Raw genomic sequence first — 19,380 nt, 5'->3', positions numbered from 1 at the left:
ATCTTTCTACGACTATTTGTTCAAAAGTTACGAGTGATCCAAGTTTTTTTGGAGGTGGGCTAACTTCTTACCCCTTGACCCCAGGACCACCAAAACTTGGTACACGTATTCTACACCTCCAAAATCGACAGGGGGGGTATCTAACGATACCAGGATGGGGGTGTTTTTCAATATATTTTTTCGATAACTCCTACCATTTTCGAGATATTTGCAATTTAACGCTGGACTTGGAAAATTTTCGATTGATGAAAAATTGGTTCCATGACGACCTATGTTTATTTTGGTATGGGAGGACAGAGGACACCGACACACTAAACCCGACAGGTGGGATGCTTCGTTTTTGGCGCAGCCCTTTGACCTACTTTTGAAATGACTTACGACATTTTCCTATAAGGCTGTCTCCTCTTACGATGTTTTCCTCTAAGGCAGAGATCGTCTGTCAATGGGCCCTCAGTGTAATCTACTACGACCTATTACTAACTCTTTTTTTATGTTTCGCGGCTGTTTTATTGCAGTGACGAACTAAAAGAGCGGAAAAAAAGGCTCTGAAAGGTGAGTGTCACCAGGGATCGAACCCGGGATACCTTGATTGCAAGGCGACGACGCTACTACTGCGCCATCTGAGAGGCACTAATAGAAAAAAAGACTTAGACGGTTAAAGAACAACAGCATGTTTTAGAAGATTACTTGAAAAGTAAAATTAACGAAATTGAAATAAAAGTAGTAGAGGTGCAAATGAATTTGAGAAAGGGGTGGCAACCTAAAGTAAACTTGATATAAAATGACTGACTATTTTAAATAGATGGAAGAACTACTTTAATGACGTTTTAAAAAGTTCATGTAGGAGATAAATCAGAAATAAATTAAGTACGCACAGCAGAATCTAACTTGATTGAAGTCAAAGATGCCAAAGAGATAAATTAGTCGAGAAGAAACTTGTTAATATGTCTGACAAATGTACAATTCATGATGGATTAAAAAAAAAGATGCATTATCTCCATTGCTTTTTTTAATTTTTGCCTTAGAATATGCTTTTTAGGAAGCTAAAAGAAACTAACGAAGTAGTTTTAGCATATGCAGATGATGTAGACTTACTGGGGAATGATGTAAATACAAATTAAGAATAATGCTAAAATATTCTTTTTCAAAGCAGCTAAAGAGAGATAGGTTTTAGAAGTTAGCAATGTGAAATCTAAAGATATGTGCTTACAGGCCGAAACCAAGTGATAACAACTTGTTTGAACCAGTTTTTCCAAATCCAAAATACTTCGGAGTAATACTAACAAATGAAAATGACATTAAAGAGGAAATGAAAGAAGGCTTACTGTACGGACGCGATAAGAAGCGGCGTGCAATCAGAACGCAGAACGGCAGAACGTGACCAAATTCTGTCTCCTCGTTGGCTGCCATGTGGCTGGGGGATTTCTACGTTGCCACGTTCGCACAAACACACGGACAGGCTAGTCAGCTGTTGGCAAGCTCGGGCATTCTGGCAAGCATGAAACATTTTATATTCCTGCTCTACACAGCAACCGAAAACCTTCACTGAAAGAACCTTTGTTGTGTTTTTATTAAGGTACATTGCAAGCATCAGCTACCGGCATCTTTTTACTTATGTTGTATCGTATCACAATTACCAATAAAAGAAAATGCGTCTTGTGTTATGAACAACATTGTGGCAAATCGTTCTCCTTTGATTTCATGCCGCCTCTCTTTGCCTTCTTTATCACGCCGCGATTGTTGAAGCTTCAGAACGTACAAATGAAATGTATTTCTTGAAAATTAGGGCAAATTACGTATAAACAAATTACGTACAACTTCGGTTCGTTAACACGTTTTTAAATTATATTTTGAGGAACCTACAAAAATTCACCTCCAAAACAGAATTTTACAGAACTGAGTTACTGTATTACGGAGAAGAATTTATCAAGAACAAATCAATTGTGTGTGAATTGATTGATTGAGTTGGTGTTTTAAAGTCCACTTTATGCACACTACGGCTAATCTGGAATGGACCTACAGTTGGAAGTTGGATCCGAACCACTATGTGCCTCGACAGGATATCAAACCCAGGACTACTTGATTACAAGGTGCCCGACCCTGTGGCCGAGTGGTTAGCACATCGCGCTGCGACGCCAAGGGTCCCGGGTTCGAATTCCGGTCAGGCTTGGTTGTTTGTGAATGTCCATTCATCATTTCATCACTCATCCCCATCTTTGCAAATTAGCCTAGAGGCACAAAACGCGAAGTAAAATAAACTAAATCAATCAAAAATCAATCAATTGATTACAAGGCGACAACACTTACCCTACCACTGTGCCATCGGGGAGGCACATGTGGGTGTGTGAAGTGAGATAATTTGGGAGCTATATGAGAATACAGGCTCTGGCAATGCAGAGTTCAATAAATTACAACGAAACGCTTGGCAATTGCTCGATTTCCTTAACATTAATGATACATTTGGTACATGTGTTATAATGCTTTGAGCTACCTGTATGTAAAAACATAAAAAAATGAATGAAAGAACAGAAGTAGTAGTTAAAGAATCAGTTGTTTTTGCTTACCGGCTACCATTGCAGTGGCGCTATCCCAAGATCATCTTCATTGTTGGTTGGTAAAGGAACATCTTCATCTGAGCTACTACTGTCACTGTTGTCTTCCCGCCCAAGTGAAATTACAAAATCCTCCATTTGCTGCTCTTCAACTCCCTCCTTTTCCCATGCTTCGGAAATAATCTTCCTTGTGTGTTCTATAGCCGAACGCCACCTATCTGCTGTCACATCCCCGATAGCCCGTTCTGTCAATTGCAAAATTTTAGACGGTGTAAAAGGTGGCAAAGTGTTCCTCTGTGCTACCAGCCCTTTGACCTGTGCCCAAATAAGTTCGATTGCATTGTACATACAATGATAAGGCGGGAGACGGACCACCGTATGTCCCGCTTCTTCTGCAAGCTTGTCTATTCGATATATGGGGAACTGGGGTTTGTGTAACATAAGGAGCTGCAGTAGTTCAGCCTTCCTCATGTTTCTGTGGGCTCGCGAGAATCCTGAAGTAGGTAAATCCGGCAACAGCGCGTCGCTACCAGAGTGGGTGGTCCCACGCCGCTTGCTAGCGCGTCCCGACAATAATTCGTGTTACTTTTCTCTGTCTCCTCGTTTCATATCAAAGGAACTAAAAAAAAAATAAAAAATATATAAATAGATCTTGCTCAGGATAAGGACAAATCGAACTGCAAGCATGAACTTTCGGGTTCAAGAAAGGTAGAGAATTAATTAATTAGTTAATATTCAATGTAATATGGTTTCACGTATTAAACAAAAAACAAAGTTAGTAATATGATATTCATATTGACAAGGGAATTCTTACAATTTCATTATCCTCGTAAATTTTGCCAATAGCATTTTCATCATCCTGTGTTATTTCAAAATCTTCAATTATGCAATGCAAAAAGAAGAAGAATTTCCATGACGTGATAACATGAATTTGTACGTTGAGAGAAAAATGGAAACGAAGAGCTGTGAAAAAAAAAGCTTGACTGACGAGCGGGAAACATAATAGAAATCAAGGAAGGAAAGTATTAACAGAGGAAAGGGGATATTCAAAGGAAGGTGGCTCTTCCATGATAATTTTTATTTTCTCAATCCGAACAAAATTCATAAACATTATCATCATTGAATGTTGTTGTTGTTGTTGAGTTCGTGTTTTTAAGTCCACTTTATGCACAGTATGGCTAATCGAGCCTGGACCTACAGTTTTAAAAGTGGGATCCGAACCACTTGTGCCTCCACCGGGTATCGAACCCTGGACCCCTTGATTACAAGGCAACGATGCTACCACTGCGCCATGGGGGAGGCCCCATCATTGAATGGTTGGTTACGTTTGTCCCTCCGAACGAAAGACGGAATGCATACAAGCCTGTGCCTCCTAAGTTCATCGTGGCTTGCGAAATTAAAACTTCCGATGTTTTTTTTTATTTTTTAGAACATGCTTAGCTAGGGAGGTCAAATGACAAGTTCCGTAATTCGAATAACTTGTTGATTTCATTACGAACGAAGAAGAAATGCATGGCACTTAAAATGCTGTAGTATTATTACATCAGATCATCTTTTGTCTTGCTCGCGTCGATTAGTCTCCTTACGTTTCTTCTTCTCCTTGTCGTTTTCATCCAGAATCGCTTCCATCTCTCCTGTTATTACATTCGCGACTTCTAGATTATCACTTTTTCTCCCTGTAATTTTATAAATATAGTTTTTTTTTCATGATCATATAGAGAACACCGGATAAATTTCAGCAATATCGATCACTCAAATGGATATCATCATCTTCGTCCAATACAATTCTTGAAAATTTTATATAGCACTTCCAGGAGTAGGTCGGTTAAAAAAAAAACGCGAGCCCGAAGATTCCACTTTTATCTTGTTCTGTCTTGTTTAACCGATTTTGAATTTGAGATTTTTTATTTTTATTTTGCCTTTCACAACACGTTCGACTATTCGTGACGATACGTTTCAACCTTTCTGTATAAACGTTTCAACGTTCCGGTAAACGTTTCAACATGTTTTTTAATCTAAAAAAAAAACAAAAAAAAAACACCCAAAGCACTCCAATAGGGTTGCAGAGTTTTTTAGGATCAAATAGAATTTCTTGAAAAAAAAAATTGAGGGGGCAGCGCTTGCTTGTACTCTCCCAAGCTCTCTCCTATTGTTCACTGAACATGTGCCCTTCACGCGGCACAGTCGATTTCAAATACTGCTACAATACAATTTTTTTTTGCATCATGAGGAGGAAAATATCGTAGCAGGGGGGGGGGGCAAAAACATCGTAGGAGAGAGGTGTCCCGGTTTAGGTCGTAGCAGGGGGAGGGCACACATTGTAGAAGATCACACATGAGAGTTAAAAAAAAAAAAAAACACATCGTGGGCAGATTACGCTGAGAGCAAAGGTCGTGGTAGGTTACACTGAGGAACCTTACAGTAAGAGGAGACAGCAGCCTTATAGGAAAATGTCTTAAGTCATTTCAAAAATGTAGGTCAAAGGACGAGTTAGCATAAGAGCAAAATTTGCAGGAGGTAAAAAAATAGCTAAAAAAATGATGCCAGAGCTTCTCTTCTGTCCACTTTTCTCTCATTGTAGGTTAGTTTAGTCCTTAAAACGGATTACACTGAGAGCAGAAGCCTATATTAGCAGGTCGTAGTAGATTACACTAAGGGACCTTACAGTGAGAGGAGACAGCCTCCTTATAGGAAAATGTCGTAAGTCATTTCAAAAGTAGGTCAAAGGGCGAGGTAGCATAAGAGCAAGATTTGCAGGAGGTAAAAAATAGCTTAAAAAGTGATGCCAGAGCTTTTTCTGTCCATTTTTCTCTCATTGTAGGTTAGTTTAGTGCGTAAAACGTCGTAAAATAAAAAGTAGGTCAAAGGGTAGCTCCAGAACGTACGGTTCCACCTACTAGAGGCTCTCTTGTAGTTTAGCACGAATAAAATAGATAGGTTAAGTTATATCACGTAAGATCGTGATATACCTACCAAGTGTGAGGTGGGAAAAAAAGTTTTGCAGTGAAAATTGTACTAAAAACATCGCTAAACGCTAAAACGTCGACAAAAAATTGTCAAAATATGTCAAAAAGTGATGTTCAATTGATAAAAAAAGAGGATACCTACAAAGTGTTGCGTTGAAACAATCAATTAGCACTACTCCTAAGCTTTTAACCAAGGTAAGGAAATTTTAGTTTTCAGACACGCTTTTATTTTTATTATGATAAGGGGCTGGACCCCATATAGTTTGATGGGTGCAAAATAGCCTCAATGCTGATGCACCCAAAATTTTTTTATTCAAATTCAAATATTCAAAAAATGCAGTGTTAGATAAGTAGAAGCAGAAGACAATGGTTAACAGTTCAATACATTGCATGTTTTGAGCATCCTCTGAGTGAAATTTTATTTACAGTGATAAGGTAGGCAAACTCCCAGATTTGGAGTACTGCATCAGCTGCTACCAAGAAACAGCAAAAAATGCAACATAAGCAGGAGACAGCAGTGCACCTAGCTATATACTGCAAAACAATACACAGCAGCAGTCATCCAGCAGTAGTACAACATATTCCTGAGAAGATGGTGATGGTGGCTACCAAATTAATTTAACACAGAAAATGAAGAAGAAAACAGTTGTGCCAATTTTTAACTTCATTTTATCTTTCTTTTGCACTTGCTGATTATAATGTTTATTTTGCAGGTGTTAACTCAGAGTCAGCAGATACGCAGTGAGGCTGATGACGTTGGCCCATTTGCTGAACTTGAGCACTGGAGAAGATTACTTGCAAAGTTCACATCTATAATTGAGTTCATTAAGACAGATGAGAGTAAGAATGCTGTACAGTGCTTAATCAATGCAAAATCAAAAGTATTAAAGGTAAGATAGTTTAACATTTACATTGTGTAAATATTATTTTGGTGGCAAGAAAAGTAGTAGTTGCAAGAATCACAGCAGCAAGTTTGATTGTTATATATATGCCAGCCTCTGTGGCACAGTGGTCAGTGTAATGCACTACGAAACCTGGGATCCCAGGTTCAAACCCTGATGAGAGCAGGGATGTATCAGTGTGTTTGTCCCATCCTTATTTATGGCCATGGACCTCATCTTCAGATGAACGAAACATATAATGGAAGTTGAATGTTGAATCTGCAAGGTTGCCAGGTCCAGAACAAAGATACAGTTGGCATGGAAATATTGGTCTCTCACAATTTTTGTTGAAATTTGTGATTTGTAGGGTGTGTCTGTGTGTTAGGAGAAGGAGGGAAAGTTGGAAATTGTTTTTGGTTCAGAAAGTTATGTGGCATTATCCAGGCCTTGGGTTGTGGTTGTACTCTTATATCTAATATCGTTCTGAATTATAGCTGTAATGTTTATTAAATGTACTATTTGTTCACATCCACATTAATGACTTTTTATTTGTCTCTTATATTGTTTGAATGAAATCATTATATAATTTTTTTCCATACTTGTAATGTACACCGTTTTTGGTATGTACCCTTACTTCATCTCTTTTTCAGGAGGTTGGACAATATAAAACATAAGGGGTACCTTCCACATAGGTGACCAAAAGTCAACCTCACTTCCACATAGTACACCCTGGACTGAAGACTAACGAGGCTCTGGCGACTGGCACTATGGCCAGTATAATTTTTTGTGTTGTCCTGTTTTTGTCCTTGTGTGTGCTGAGTGCCCGTTTACAGCCTCAGCTTTTAACAGAAGTCAGAAGATTTTAAGATTTTTAGTTATGCAACATTAGAGTTGTTATTTGTAATGATAAGGGGCTGGCCCCCATATAATGTAAAGGGTGCAAAATAGCCTAAGTGCTGACGCACCCAAAATTTTAAATTCAAATTCAAAACATAAAACATAAAAGTTCCATGTGGAGCAATAAGTAACTTATGTAGAATAGCTTCCACATATCTGCCAAACCAACATATTTAAATATAACAGTTATCCTTAATTTTCAGTAACTTTGCATTAGATGAAGGCATTCCTGTAAAAGTTTGTTATTCTGTCGTGCCTTTATTAATTGGAATATATTAAATATTTTCTTCATATAATAGAAATGGAAGCTTATGGATAATAGGATCACAGATGCGTGTAACGAAGCAAGGGATAATGTGAAATATCTTTACTCGCTGGAGAAGTTTTGTGAGCCATTGTATCGCTGCGAACCTCCTAAGATGAAAGATTACATTCCCAGTCTTTTGTACACCATAAGAATGATATTTAATACATCAAGGTACTACAACACCAATGAAAGGTTGACTGCTATCTTTGTGAAGGTAAGATGTATTTATTGTGTTGTTTCTCTTTTAATTCTCTGTTGGTGGCCAAGCAAGTTGAGCGAGCAACTCATGATCTTGCCTCCAAATGTTGCAAGTTTTAGTCTTCACCTTGACTTGGTTGTTGCTTTGCGAGTAACCGTTGCTATTGATTAGTTTCATCTAAGCATCTTTCATTCTCATTATCATGAGTAGTCAAAACTGGTAGAAAAGCAACTCAATATAAGACAAAGGGAAATATAATTATCTGAAATTATTGGTTGGAATTTATTCACCAATACTGGCTGATACTTGACCAGCATTGGGTTATTTTGTGGGGTCTGTAAAAATGCAATACTGTACACAGGTTCTTCGAATGTACTTATTGTGTAAATTTATGCAAAATTTGAAATTTATATTTACTTTCTACTAGTATTGTGTGAAAATTTGTTTTTGTGAATAAATGATGGCTATTTTATTATTCCAATATAATTCTTGAGTATTTGAAAGCAAAGCTGGGGAAGATTGACGCATATAACTGTAGTGAAAAACTTGCATATTAATTCATATTTTGCGAAATGAGATGCGGTAGTAAGTAATTTCTGAGAACCTTAGTACTCATATTCTACAAAGCTGTTTTTTGTTTTTAGTTCTATTAATCTCTGTGGTCACTGCTACCATTCTTGTTGGAACTTGTTGCATTGTTGCTTGGTGCATTTCTGTTGTTTTTGTTCCTCGATTGCCACTAGATGCTCTGTTCATTTATCTGCCTGTGTCTGTGTTGTCTGTCGTTCACCAGTATTAGTTGCTGCAGAAGGGGAATCCACGCGTGGTGTGCTTGTCGACTATCGATGTTCAGTTTGGGTTGGAAGCATAGGTGCAACTAGCAGGGGGGGGATCCTAACCTCCCCAGGTATCATCCAGACCACCCCACACATACAAGAGTGGGGGGGGGGGGGTCCGATCAGTGATTTATTACTAGTCAAATTCGTCGCTACTTCGAAAGACGAATTTAAAAAATTTGAAAAATGTGGAACATCACTTCTTAAACCTGTATCTATCTAGCGCACCCGTTCGACTTAAGGAATTCTCCAGCTGCTAGACCAAGTGCATCCCCTGAGCCAAGGCAACACGTGAATCCGCATTCGGCATTCTTACACATTGCTCACATTAGCCAAGGAGTGGCATGTTCCTATTCAAGATTTTCTTCACTCTTTGTGGACTAATCCCTCTTTGAGGACCCTCGCAGACAAAATGGTAATTGGCCATTCGGAAAGCTGAACATGTCAGGCATAATTCTTGGAATTTCAAGTTCCTGGCATTCGGGCAGTTGTATTTCTGAATCAGGAAACGCGAGAGAATAGTTTTGTTTGCATCCATTATAAATAGAAGACATTGATTTGCCGAAAGCGACGTCACGCAAGAAGATCATTTGAATGAAGTCTGTTGCCTGACATTACACTGGTAAGTGTAACTTCTCTCTTTTTTGTTTGCATTTTTTTCTGTTCAAAAGACATATTGGTTCTTTTGAGGCTAGGGGCGGAGAAATTAACTTAAATCGAGGGAAGGGGGGAAGCGTTGACCTATTCTTTAGTTTGTTAGGTTTTAGACATCAGAGAGAGTTGTCGGCATTTATTCTTATGTTCATGGACTATTTATTGTTAGTTGGGGGAAACTGATGGACTGTTCATTTAAAGATATGTAAAGTTACGAGGGGTGAGTAACACTACCGTACGGCTTTCGGAGCAACATAATTTTTTTTGCACCAAACATTTTTTTACATCACTCAAAATACTGTTAAAACAATATTGAGTTTTATTTTGATTGGGGAATAATTGAGGAAACTTTGTAAATACATGCCCCATAAATATGATTGATTGATTTGTTTTATTTTACTTCGCTTTTTATGCCACTTTTGGCTAATTTGCGAAGATGGTAATGAGTTATGATATGATGAAATTTATGAATGGACACTCGCAAACATCCATGCCCAGGCCAGGATTCGAACCCAGGACCCCTGGCATCGTAGCGCGATGTGCTAACCATTCTGCCAAGGGGGCGAGATGTGTTTGGAATGGCACATAACTGTAGCAAGTTTCTACGAGGAAAGAAAAATCTGCAGTTGATGGTAACACAATATTCTTTTACATCAATCATCTGTCGTTTTCACAGCAACGATTGATTCTTAAGTAGGCGTATATTATTAACATGTCATATATTCTGCATTTCATTTTGTGAAAACCTAATCACATTCACATTCCTGAGATTTTCTGTGACATTTCTTGCGAAAATCTTGGCTATAGATTAAGTTTTGTTAAGCCCTTGTGTATAAAGTTGTATTTAAAACACGTACATTCCTTTGATTTTCTGTTACATTTCTTGTGAAAATCTTGGCTATAGATCAAGTTTTGTTAAGCTCCTGTGTGTAAAGTTGTATTTAAAACACGTACTATATTTAAAAGTATTTATGGCCAAACTGTAGTCTATGCGATGCTACAAAATTTGCCGAGTGTTTCGTTTCTTAATCTCAATCTCTATATCGTGATTTAGACATGGATTAGAAAATATAAGAAGACCTTCACCACTGTTCCCGAGTTGGCAACCTTTGCCATGGTCCCTGAATTGGCAATCTTTGTCATGGTTCCTGAATTGGCAACCTTCACCAAGGTTCCTGAATTGGCAAACTTTGCCATGGTTCCTGAGTTGGAACCATCGCCACAGTTCCTGAGTTGGCAACCTTTGCCACAGTTCCTGAATTGGCAATACACACACACGGGCAGAGAGAGAGAGAGAGAGAGTGAGAGAGAGAGAGAGAGAATGTCTCTCTGTGTGTGTGTGTCCTAGACACTAAAATGAAAATATTGGCGCACTGTTTAATGAATAAGATAATGTGTATTATCGGTTTGCAAAGAAATAACTAAAAATTGCTTGCTCGCTCCCTATGCAGTGCAAAACACATCATATCTGCAATGATTACGCTGGTCTGCATGGGTTTTGATGTCTCGCAGATGACTTTTGTCTCTGAATAATTTCAGCATGATGATTCCAAAAATGAAACACAATTTTACCCATCACGTCTAGTTTTTTCAGAAAACAGCAATATATTAACTGCCTTAATTTCACAATAAAATGTGTAGTTCCATCATTACCCCCATAGATGGCTCTGTTTAGATAGTGGTAAAATATTGGTTTTCTAACATACAAATCTTACAATTTTTGAACTGTAAATGCATGTAGAATAGTAAGCATTTAATCCACCTTCTATCTTCACAAGATACATTGGCATGAAAATTGTATGGACTTTGATTACTTAAATTTATTTTCGAAATCTCTCATAAAAATTTCCTTCACAAAATGTCCAAAACTCAATGTTATAGCATGGTTCGTTGATTGAATTTTGTGACGTGTAGAAAAATCCTAACATGATGGGAAGAAATTTATGTCATTTCCGTGATGAGCATTCAAAATACTTCCAGAATCACCTATTGGTTTGTAAACAACCAAAATTTCATGTGTAAAAAAATATTTTGTTGTGTTCTGTGATCGGCCTCCCCGATGATGCAGGATTGGCGTCGACACTTTACAATCAAGGGGTCTCAGGTTTGATACTCGGTGCAGGCACATAGTGGTATGGATTCCAGTTTCAACTGCATGTCCAGTCCCAATTAGCCTTACTGTACATAAAGTGGACTTAAAACACCAACTCAATCAATCAATGAAAAAGCGTTCTGTACTAGGCGTTATAGAATGTCGAATACGAGAATTTTGATTGTGATATTGTGAAAAATCCTGACGTTATGGAGAAAAAAACATGTCATGTGCGTGATCACTATGGAGCGGATTTATATGCATGAAAAAAGCCACAATATGCATGCATATTGCACTAAAAATGCCAAGATATGCACTAAAAATTTTCAAAACAACCCATTTTAAGGCTCTGTATGCCTTACATGGGAAGTAAATGTATCAGTAAATCACTGAACGCAATTATAGAAATGAAAGTGTGATAAATTGTGCTATTTAGTATCACCAAAAAATACTAATTTACATTTTTTTTTAGTTTCACATAACAAAATGATTATATTACATGCATTCCTTTGTCTGGAGGCTTGCTCTAAAAACTGCAATATTGCAATTGTAATAATATACATATCTTGTTGAAAACACTATGCTATTTTTGTTGCATTAATCATTATCTTATTCTTTTACATTAGCATTTCAATATACTAGACGTTATTTATCAATGTTTTCAGGTAGCAGACTATTGCGATTGTCAGAAAATAAGTCTTTGCATTTTGAAAATGTTCTTTCAATTTCCCAAGATGCCACTGGACAGTATTTGTTTGTTTCATTTCTTGTGTTGATATCCTGATGTAAAAAGAGATTGGATGGGCAAAGAAAGAAAAAAATCTAATCTTTGTCTGTTCAAAACTATCAACGAAATTTTACCATATTTTTAATACTTCATTTAAAATTCAAATTAACTGCATTTTTATTCATATTAACAACACAATCATAAATTGCACGTGGTACAACTACAGACATACAACGATGGTCTGGATGGCCTAATGCGGTGATTCAACACTCTGAATGTGAATCCATCACCTTAACCGTCAATTCAAATGAAACAATGCTGAATTGCTACATTTAATGTGCTGTTCTGGTGGCGATAGAGTTTACACAGAGATAAATGTATTATAGGCAGGTATGAATTTGTGGTTCCCCCGCACCTACCATTACGTGGGAGTCAAACACTATTTGTCCAGCGAGATTTAATGGAAAATAATGCACAACGATAGACCAAAGAATAATAAAAGCATATTTTTTTAAAACCTAAATTGTGTTGCAGGTTATATACGAGATATAATTGTGACCATTTTACTTATCAAAAACAGGGACTGTACTAGAGGCTCATAAAAACGGCATTAAATATATCAATAAGTACACAAATCCCACGGACGCTATCTCAGTATATATAGGACTGCCATCTTTCTCCTTTAAATTACGTTGTCGCCTTGTAATCATGGGGTCCCGGGTTCGATACCCGGTGGAGGCACATAGCACAGTGGTTCGGATTTCACTTTAAACTGTAGGTTCAGTCCCGATTAGCTTGCCTGTGCATAAAGTGGACTTAAAATAACAAATCAAGCAATCAATCCTTCCAATTACTTTAATACTAATATTAGCACTTCAAATCGCTACTACTTTCGTGGAGAAAATCATTTTTAATCCGAACAGTGTGTTGTTGGAATATTTATCTGCCATCCATCGACAGACATAAATAATCGCAAAAAAGTTATTGTATTTTTATTATGTCTAATTTAAAAATAAAATGCACTCACAGTGCATATCTTCATCTGACCATCATTCCCTTAGTTTCTACCATCTTCTTATTTTATACTAAAAACAGAATGATCCTTCACTAGTTTATACAGCAGCATTGTTTGAAAAAAATAACATATCTTTATAAAAATCACAGTGTCCAGGCCTACGCAGGCAACAAATGTTTTCTGTTGCCCCCTTTCCCCCCAAAAAGAATTGAAAGCTTTGTGTGAGCATGGTAAATTTGCATTTAAACTGCCAAAAACTACTCTAAATGCCTGACCCAACTAGTGCCCATGACCAGATGAAGTAGGCTGTTTTTAAATGCTGACGGGGAAAATGAAACAGACAAACACAAAACGAATAATGAAACAAAAATTACTTCCAATATATGCAAATTATATGCACATTAAGCTAAAATATGCTCTAACATCCCAAATGAATCACAGAATGAATCACAGATTCAGACGATATATAATTTATGCACATTCGGCGTACATATGGAGGGGAAAAGGGGGGAAATCCCCTCAAAAATACTTTTCTTAAAAAAAAATGGTGTTTCCCCCACCCTAAAAAAAATGTCAAAAAGCACAAAATGCAAAATTTATGCAAATTTGGTGTATATATGGAGGGGGAAGGGATAAAATCCCCAAAAATTATTTTAAAAAATTGTCACTTCACCCAAAAAATGTCCTCGCACTTGGGCACAAAACGACACCTACGCACAACATTCACGGACGAAAAGCTAGAACGTAGTGACAAATGGTGCCAATTCTGCTTGAAATTCTATTTTTAGACAATGCTGGGTAACCCCTGTTGCCACTTGTGCTAAAAAAACAAAGGTTTCCTTCAGCGCGCTTCGAAATTCCATTCTCACAATGCAGACTCAACAACCAGTCTTCCCCCCTCCCCCTGCTTGCGCGCTCACGCAAAACTTTCATTTTGACATCCGATACTGATAAACAAGCTTCCTTCAAATGCACTTAGCAGGAGGGAGTGAAAAGCATTGCTTTAGAACAACAAAGCCGGTCTTCCTTTGTCGGCAAAAAATTGACCTTGAAAAGAGACACAAAAGAGAAGTCCCTTTTCCTGCCTTTCCCCCTCCATTTTCATGAAGACAAAAAAAAATGCAAAAAACCATTTCTGTTAAATACATGTGTTAGGAACAATATAAAAAAAATAAAATCGAAATTCTAGCCAAAAATAGAAAAGTTATAACGTAAAAACTACGACCTTGACACAGCGTCTCGATCGAGACACTTGGTCCCCTGAGGGTTACTTTTGGGTATCTCGTTAGAGACGCTTGGGCAGCAAAAGGTTAAGGAAAAATAAACATGCAAATATGCAAAAATCCGCCCCCTAGTGATCACCATTCAAAATACTTCCAGAATAACCTATTGGTTTGTAAACAACCGAAATTTCACTTGCATAAATTAATTTTATTGAGTTCTGTAAAAGGCGAATATGAGAATTTTGATTATGAAATTATGAAAAATCCTGACGTGATAAGGGAAAAAGATGTCATGTGCGTGATCAGCATTCAAACTATTTTCAGAATCACTTGTTGATTTGGAAAAAAACGAAAATTTCCCTTGCATAAATTTCTTTTGTTGCTTTAGGTAGGAAATGACGTAATGACGAATATGAGAATTTTGATTGTGAAATTGTGAAAAATCGTGATGTGATGGGGAAAAATAGATGGCATTTCTGTGATCATAATTCAAAATACTTCAGAATCACCTATTGATTTGAAAACATGCGAATTTTTTTAAAAAAATCCAGGGCCCTGTAGTGCTGTGTTATCAACTGTCTGTAGAGAGAGTGACTGTGTGAGAGAGACAAAGAGCTGTAACTTGGTCAGGAGGGGACAATGTCATATACGTATATGGCATCAGTCTTTATCGTGGGGCAGGGAGAGAGTGCTAAGGTAAAGAGGGCACCGAAGAAGCAAACGCAATTGTAAAGAGTGAACGTCGCAGGACACTGAATTGAAAATGTAGTGAAAGTGCTTGAATAATATGTATTATCCTGTTGCAAGGAAATAAATAGTTCTAAAAATTTTCTTCCTTGCCCCGCTCGCAGTGCTACTACTTACAAGCACAAAGCGCACACACTCATAGACACTAAAGTATTTTCCAACCTTAACTGAACATCAATAGTGGACAAGCACACCACACATGGATTCCCCATCTGCAGCAATTAACAACGGTGAATAGCAGACACGGATGCAGGCAGATAGGCAACAACAGCGCACCTACAAATACAAAGGTGTCCCTAATGCACTATTCAGGCATGTGGAGCCACCACAGTGGCTGAGATTGATGGGTGGTCAACTCAGTCTTTCCATTGAAGGCTCCTTGTTTGAGTTCCTACCTGGGTCTAGGTGCTTCTTTGCAAGTGTCCCTTCATCAATTTAATCATCATTCATTCTCATTGTTATGATTACCATGAAGAGGCAGAAGAATGGTGTAAAGTAAAACTACAATAGATCTGTATACCTGAGACATGTACATAGCACATCAAGATTCTAGACAGGCATACAGTGGTGGAAGTTAATATATAGGTATATATATGTATAAGTTATAATCTTTGCACATGGAGTGTGACTTCACTTGCAATTTTATAATTGGTTTATAGGATATTGGGTATCAATATCTGGACATTTTTTTAACTTTCAGTATTGGTAAAAAATTTCCTATTAGTTCATCCTGATTTTTAGTTGGTGCCTTCCTAATGACAAAGTGGTAATGCTGTCATCTGATAATAAAGGGAAACCAGGTTCAATCCTGGTGGAGGCACATAGTGGTTTGGATCACACTTTAAACAATAGTTCCAGTCCATCCATTTCTCTTCTTTCACCACTTTCCATCGCATGTGAAAAGATAATAAAGGACCGACTCTACAAATTTACCTCTCCATACATAAATACAACACAGCATGGCTTCTTACCAGGCAGTTCCTGCTTAACTAACTTGAGCAATTTACTATCTGACGCTATCCACTCCGTATCTGAAAACTCCCAACTGGATGTAATATATATATATATATATATTTTTCGAGAACTTTTGACTCCATAAACCACAATTACGTGCTACATAAATTATCTCATCGATTCAACATTCATGGAAAATTTCTCTCTGATCAAACACTACCTCCAAAATAGACAACAAAAAGTTGTTCTTTCTGGAATCTGCTCTTCTTATCAAGCTGTATCTTTTGGTGTACCCCAAGGCAGCGTTCATGGACCTCTCCTCTTCATCCTGTACCTCGATGACCTTGCAGAATATCTTTCCGACTTATGTAAAAACCTTCTCTTGTTCGCTGATGATTGCAAAATACATAGTAAAATTTCAAATTTCAGTGACATGGCACTTCTGCAAAAGAATTTGGATTCTCCAATAAAGTGGTGTGAATTATGGAACTTAAAACTCAACCCTCAAAAATGTACCACGATGACCTTCTCCTTAAAGAAAAACACATTAAATACTAAATATTTCATAAAAAATAATTGTGTTCAAAGAGTTGCTGCACAGAACGACCTGGGCATTATATTTGATGAGAAACTCTCCTTTTCTGACCACATCTCTGTAGTCACTAAGGGTTCCATGCGTATGCTGGGTCTACTCTATTGTTTCACCGATATAAACAACCTGACTGCTCTCAGCACTTTTTACAAATGTTTTGTTTCACCAAAAGTTGAATACTGCTCTCCGATATGGTCTATTGCATGCCCCTCAAATTTAGATAGACTTAATTCCATCCTAAATTTCTTCCTTGGCATTGTTCGTCACCGAATTCCATCCACAAAACACTTGCAAAAGCCCGATCTTCTGAAGATGTTAAATATCCAAACTCCTCACGAGAGACATAGACTGGCCAACCACATATTCTTGCATAAAATAGTGAATGGTAACATCAGAAGTGACTGCCTTCTTCAGGAAATTTCCTTTCGAGTGCCGCCCCGCTCAACAAGAAGCACTCAACTTTTCGCTTCTCAGAAGCCGAGATTGTCTCTCATCCAGCGTTCTCTGTTCCATAGACTGCCCAGCCAATATAATAATCTGACAAGCCAAATAGACATATTTGATAATCTGGCACATTTTAGAAGACTGTTGACTAGAAGTATGTGTCTCTCTTCAACAAATGTATATAAGTTTAGTTCATGTTATTTTTTCTTATTTTATACTATTATTTTTGTTGTTATTTTCTGTTGCTAGTACGTTTCAATGTAAAATGGTGAACGCTGTATTTGGAATCTTCTATTAAATAAATAAATAAATAAATAAATAAAAAGTGATTTTTATATAAATTTTTAGTTACTTTGGAACCATCTTTGTGGCTGAATGTGTTCAGTAATCTATTCATGATCTCATCACTGAAGGTATGGGATTCACATTCTGGGATGTGTGTTCCTTTGTCTGTGGGACAGTGAAATAAAATAGGGAAAATATGAATCTTTAGACTTTGTTTTTACTCCATAAATGTACAAAAACTTAATTGTAATGAAATTTAAATGCATGGAGAAAGATAATTAATTTTGATTATCTCTCATAGGTTACTAATCAGATGGTGAAAGCCTGCAGAGGATACTTGACCAACAATGGAAAAATACGAGTTTTTGATCAACCGAAACACATCATGATAAGAAAGATGAGTGTAAGTAGTGATGTAGTAGTTAAAAACAATGTGAGGGTAAGTAGTGTTATAGTAGTTAAAAACAATGTCTATGATATTTGTCGAATAAAGTATAAATATTTACTAAATTGCATTGGAAAAGCAAAACATTTTTAATTTTCCTTCTCTTTCCTTAACTAAAATAAGTTAATTCTCAACTGGTGTTACCCAGATGTTTACTAACTACATGTACGGGGTGAGCCAAAAGTCATGATCATATATCAATATAATATTTTTATTGTGAAAGAAAGTGTAATAATCAATACAGAAACTATCAAACGGAATAAGATACATTAAGAGTGAAATATGACAAAAATACCTGTAAGGTTAATGTCAGTGCAACTCTCATCGGTTGAACTTCTCTGTATATTGACAATCATTCTTGATGCACAACTGGATTCACCGTCGTGTATCAGCTTTCCAGTCTCAGCACTTCAGGAGTAATTTCTCCTTTCAAATCATCAACTGAGTTCATATCAGTTCCACTAATCTTTTCCTTTACGAAGGATCACAACCAATTGCGGCACATTGTTATGTCAGGACTTCTGGGAGGCTAGGTGGGAGGTGACTGGTGACTCCAGCCCACATAATAACAAGAGGGGTGTTTTGTTGACGTTACTCATAGTAATAAGGGCTGCTTTTTACCTAGAAATGACCATTCCAAGACTTGGGGCTGAGATACACCAGTTGTCACTTGGACTGGCCCAACATGCTAGGTATTGTTTTTCCTGATGAGGGGGAAATGGGGAAATGTGATTAGATTTGAACACAAGTTCTTTCTATTACCTATACAACTAACACCAACTGTTACAGAAATTTTGCAGTTAATAATCGTTGCCAGTAAGTTACAAGATGGAAACAATTCTCCAAATCTGTTCTGTTTTATTCAAGAACCTCTTAATTTAACATCCATTGCCTTCATTGTGTTCAAATAAATTGAAGAAGGTAATGGACCTTCATAATTATTAAGTTCTTGAATAAAATCATTATGGAAATAGAAAATTATTTCCTTCTTTGCATACCAACCATTTTTACCAGACAACCACACATCATTGTGAAGTGATAATTTAATTCTTTCAGGAATGTTTGGACTTGTATGCGTACTATTCAGATTGTTTCCGAGCTACAAAGAAGAAGGTTTTGGAAACGCCTGATGAGAAACCATTTGAATGCTCTGATATGTTTATCTTTGGGAAATTTGAAACATTCAGAAAGAGATTAGAGAAGGTTTGTGTTTCAACAGCAGTAACTTGATTAAATAAATTTTGCAATTCATTTGCATTGGTTGTAGTACAAAGCTTAGATTGATCTTACGGTGTGTTTTTTACTGCTATGTTGTCTATGGAGCAGACTGTAGCTATTAATATATACTTGAATTTTATTTTTCTTCCGTTGACCCTTGTTTGCATCAAGTTTCTAAACAGTTAATTGAAGTAAAATTCCAGCAGTGCAAGATTTCTTTTATATAACACACAGTTTTGTCTGTAAATTTTCTTAATTTATGTAATTGGTAAATCTTTCTTAACCTAATAAATGTCTCTTTTTTGTAAATTTGATCAGGACAAAGTCTTGTAGAGCTATGCCAGAA

General features: G+C 37.0%; 1 protein-coding gene across 1 annotated transcript in view; it reads left to right on the top strand.

The window, feature by feature from the left end:
* The window catches only part of kl-3 (dynein heavy chain 8, axonemal kl-3), a 217,449-nt gene that overhangs the window by 29,887 nt on the left and 168,182 nt on the right, over positions 1–19,380 (top strand). Inside the window, exons 7-10 of the mRNA XM_083111913.1 lie at positions 6,232–6,408; positions 7,596–7,817; positions 17,673–17,774; positions 18,873–19,019. Of these exons, the coding sequence (XP_082968039.1) occupies positions 6,232–6,408; positions 7,596–7,817; positions 17,673–17,774; positions 18,873–19,019 (648 nt within the window). The remainder of the gene's footprint in view (positions 1–6,231; positions 6,409–7,595; positions 7,818–17,672; positions 17,775–18,872; positions 19,020–19,380) is intronic.

This window comes from Lepisma saccharinum, chromosome 25 (assembly GCF_977018435.1).
Source record: "Lepisma saccharinum chromosome 25, izLepSacc3.1, whole genome shotgun sequence".
In the NCBI taxonomy this organism is placed as follows: domain Eukaryota; kingdom Metazoa; phylum Arthropoda; class Insecta; order Zygentoma; family Lepismatidae; genus Lepisma; species Lepisma saccharinum.
The sequence above is the reverse complement of the archived record's forward strand: the minus strand, read 5'-3'. Positions and strand labels throughout refer to the sequence as shown.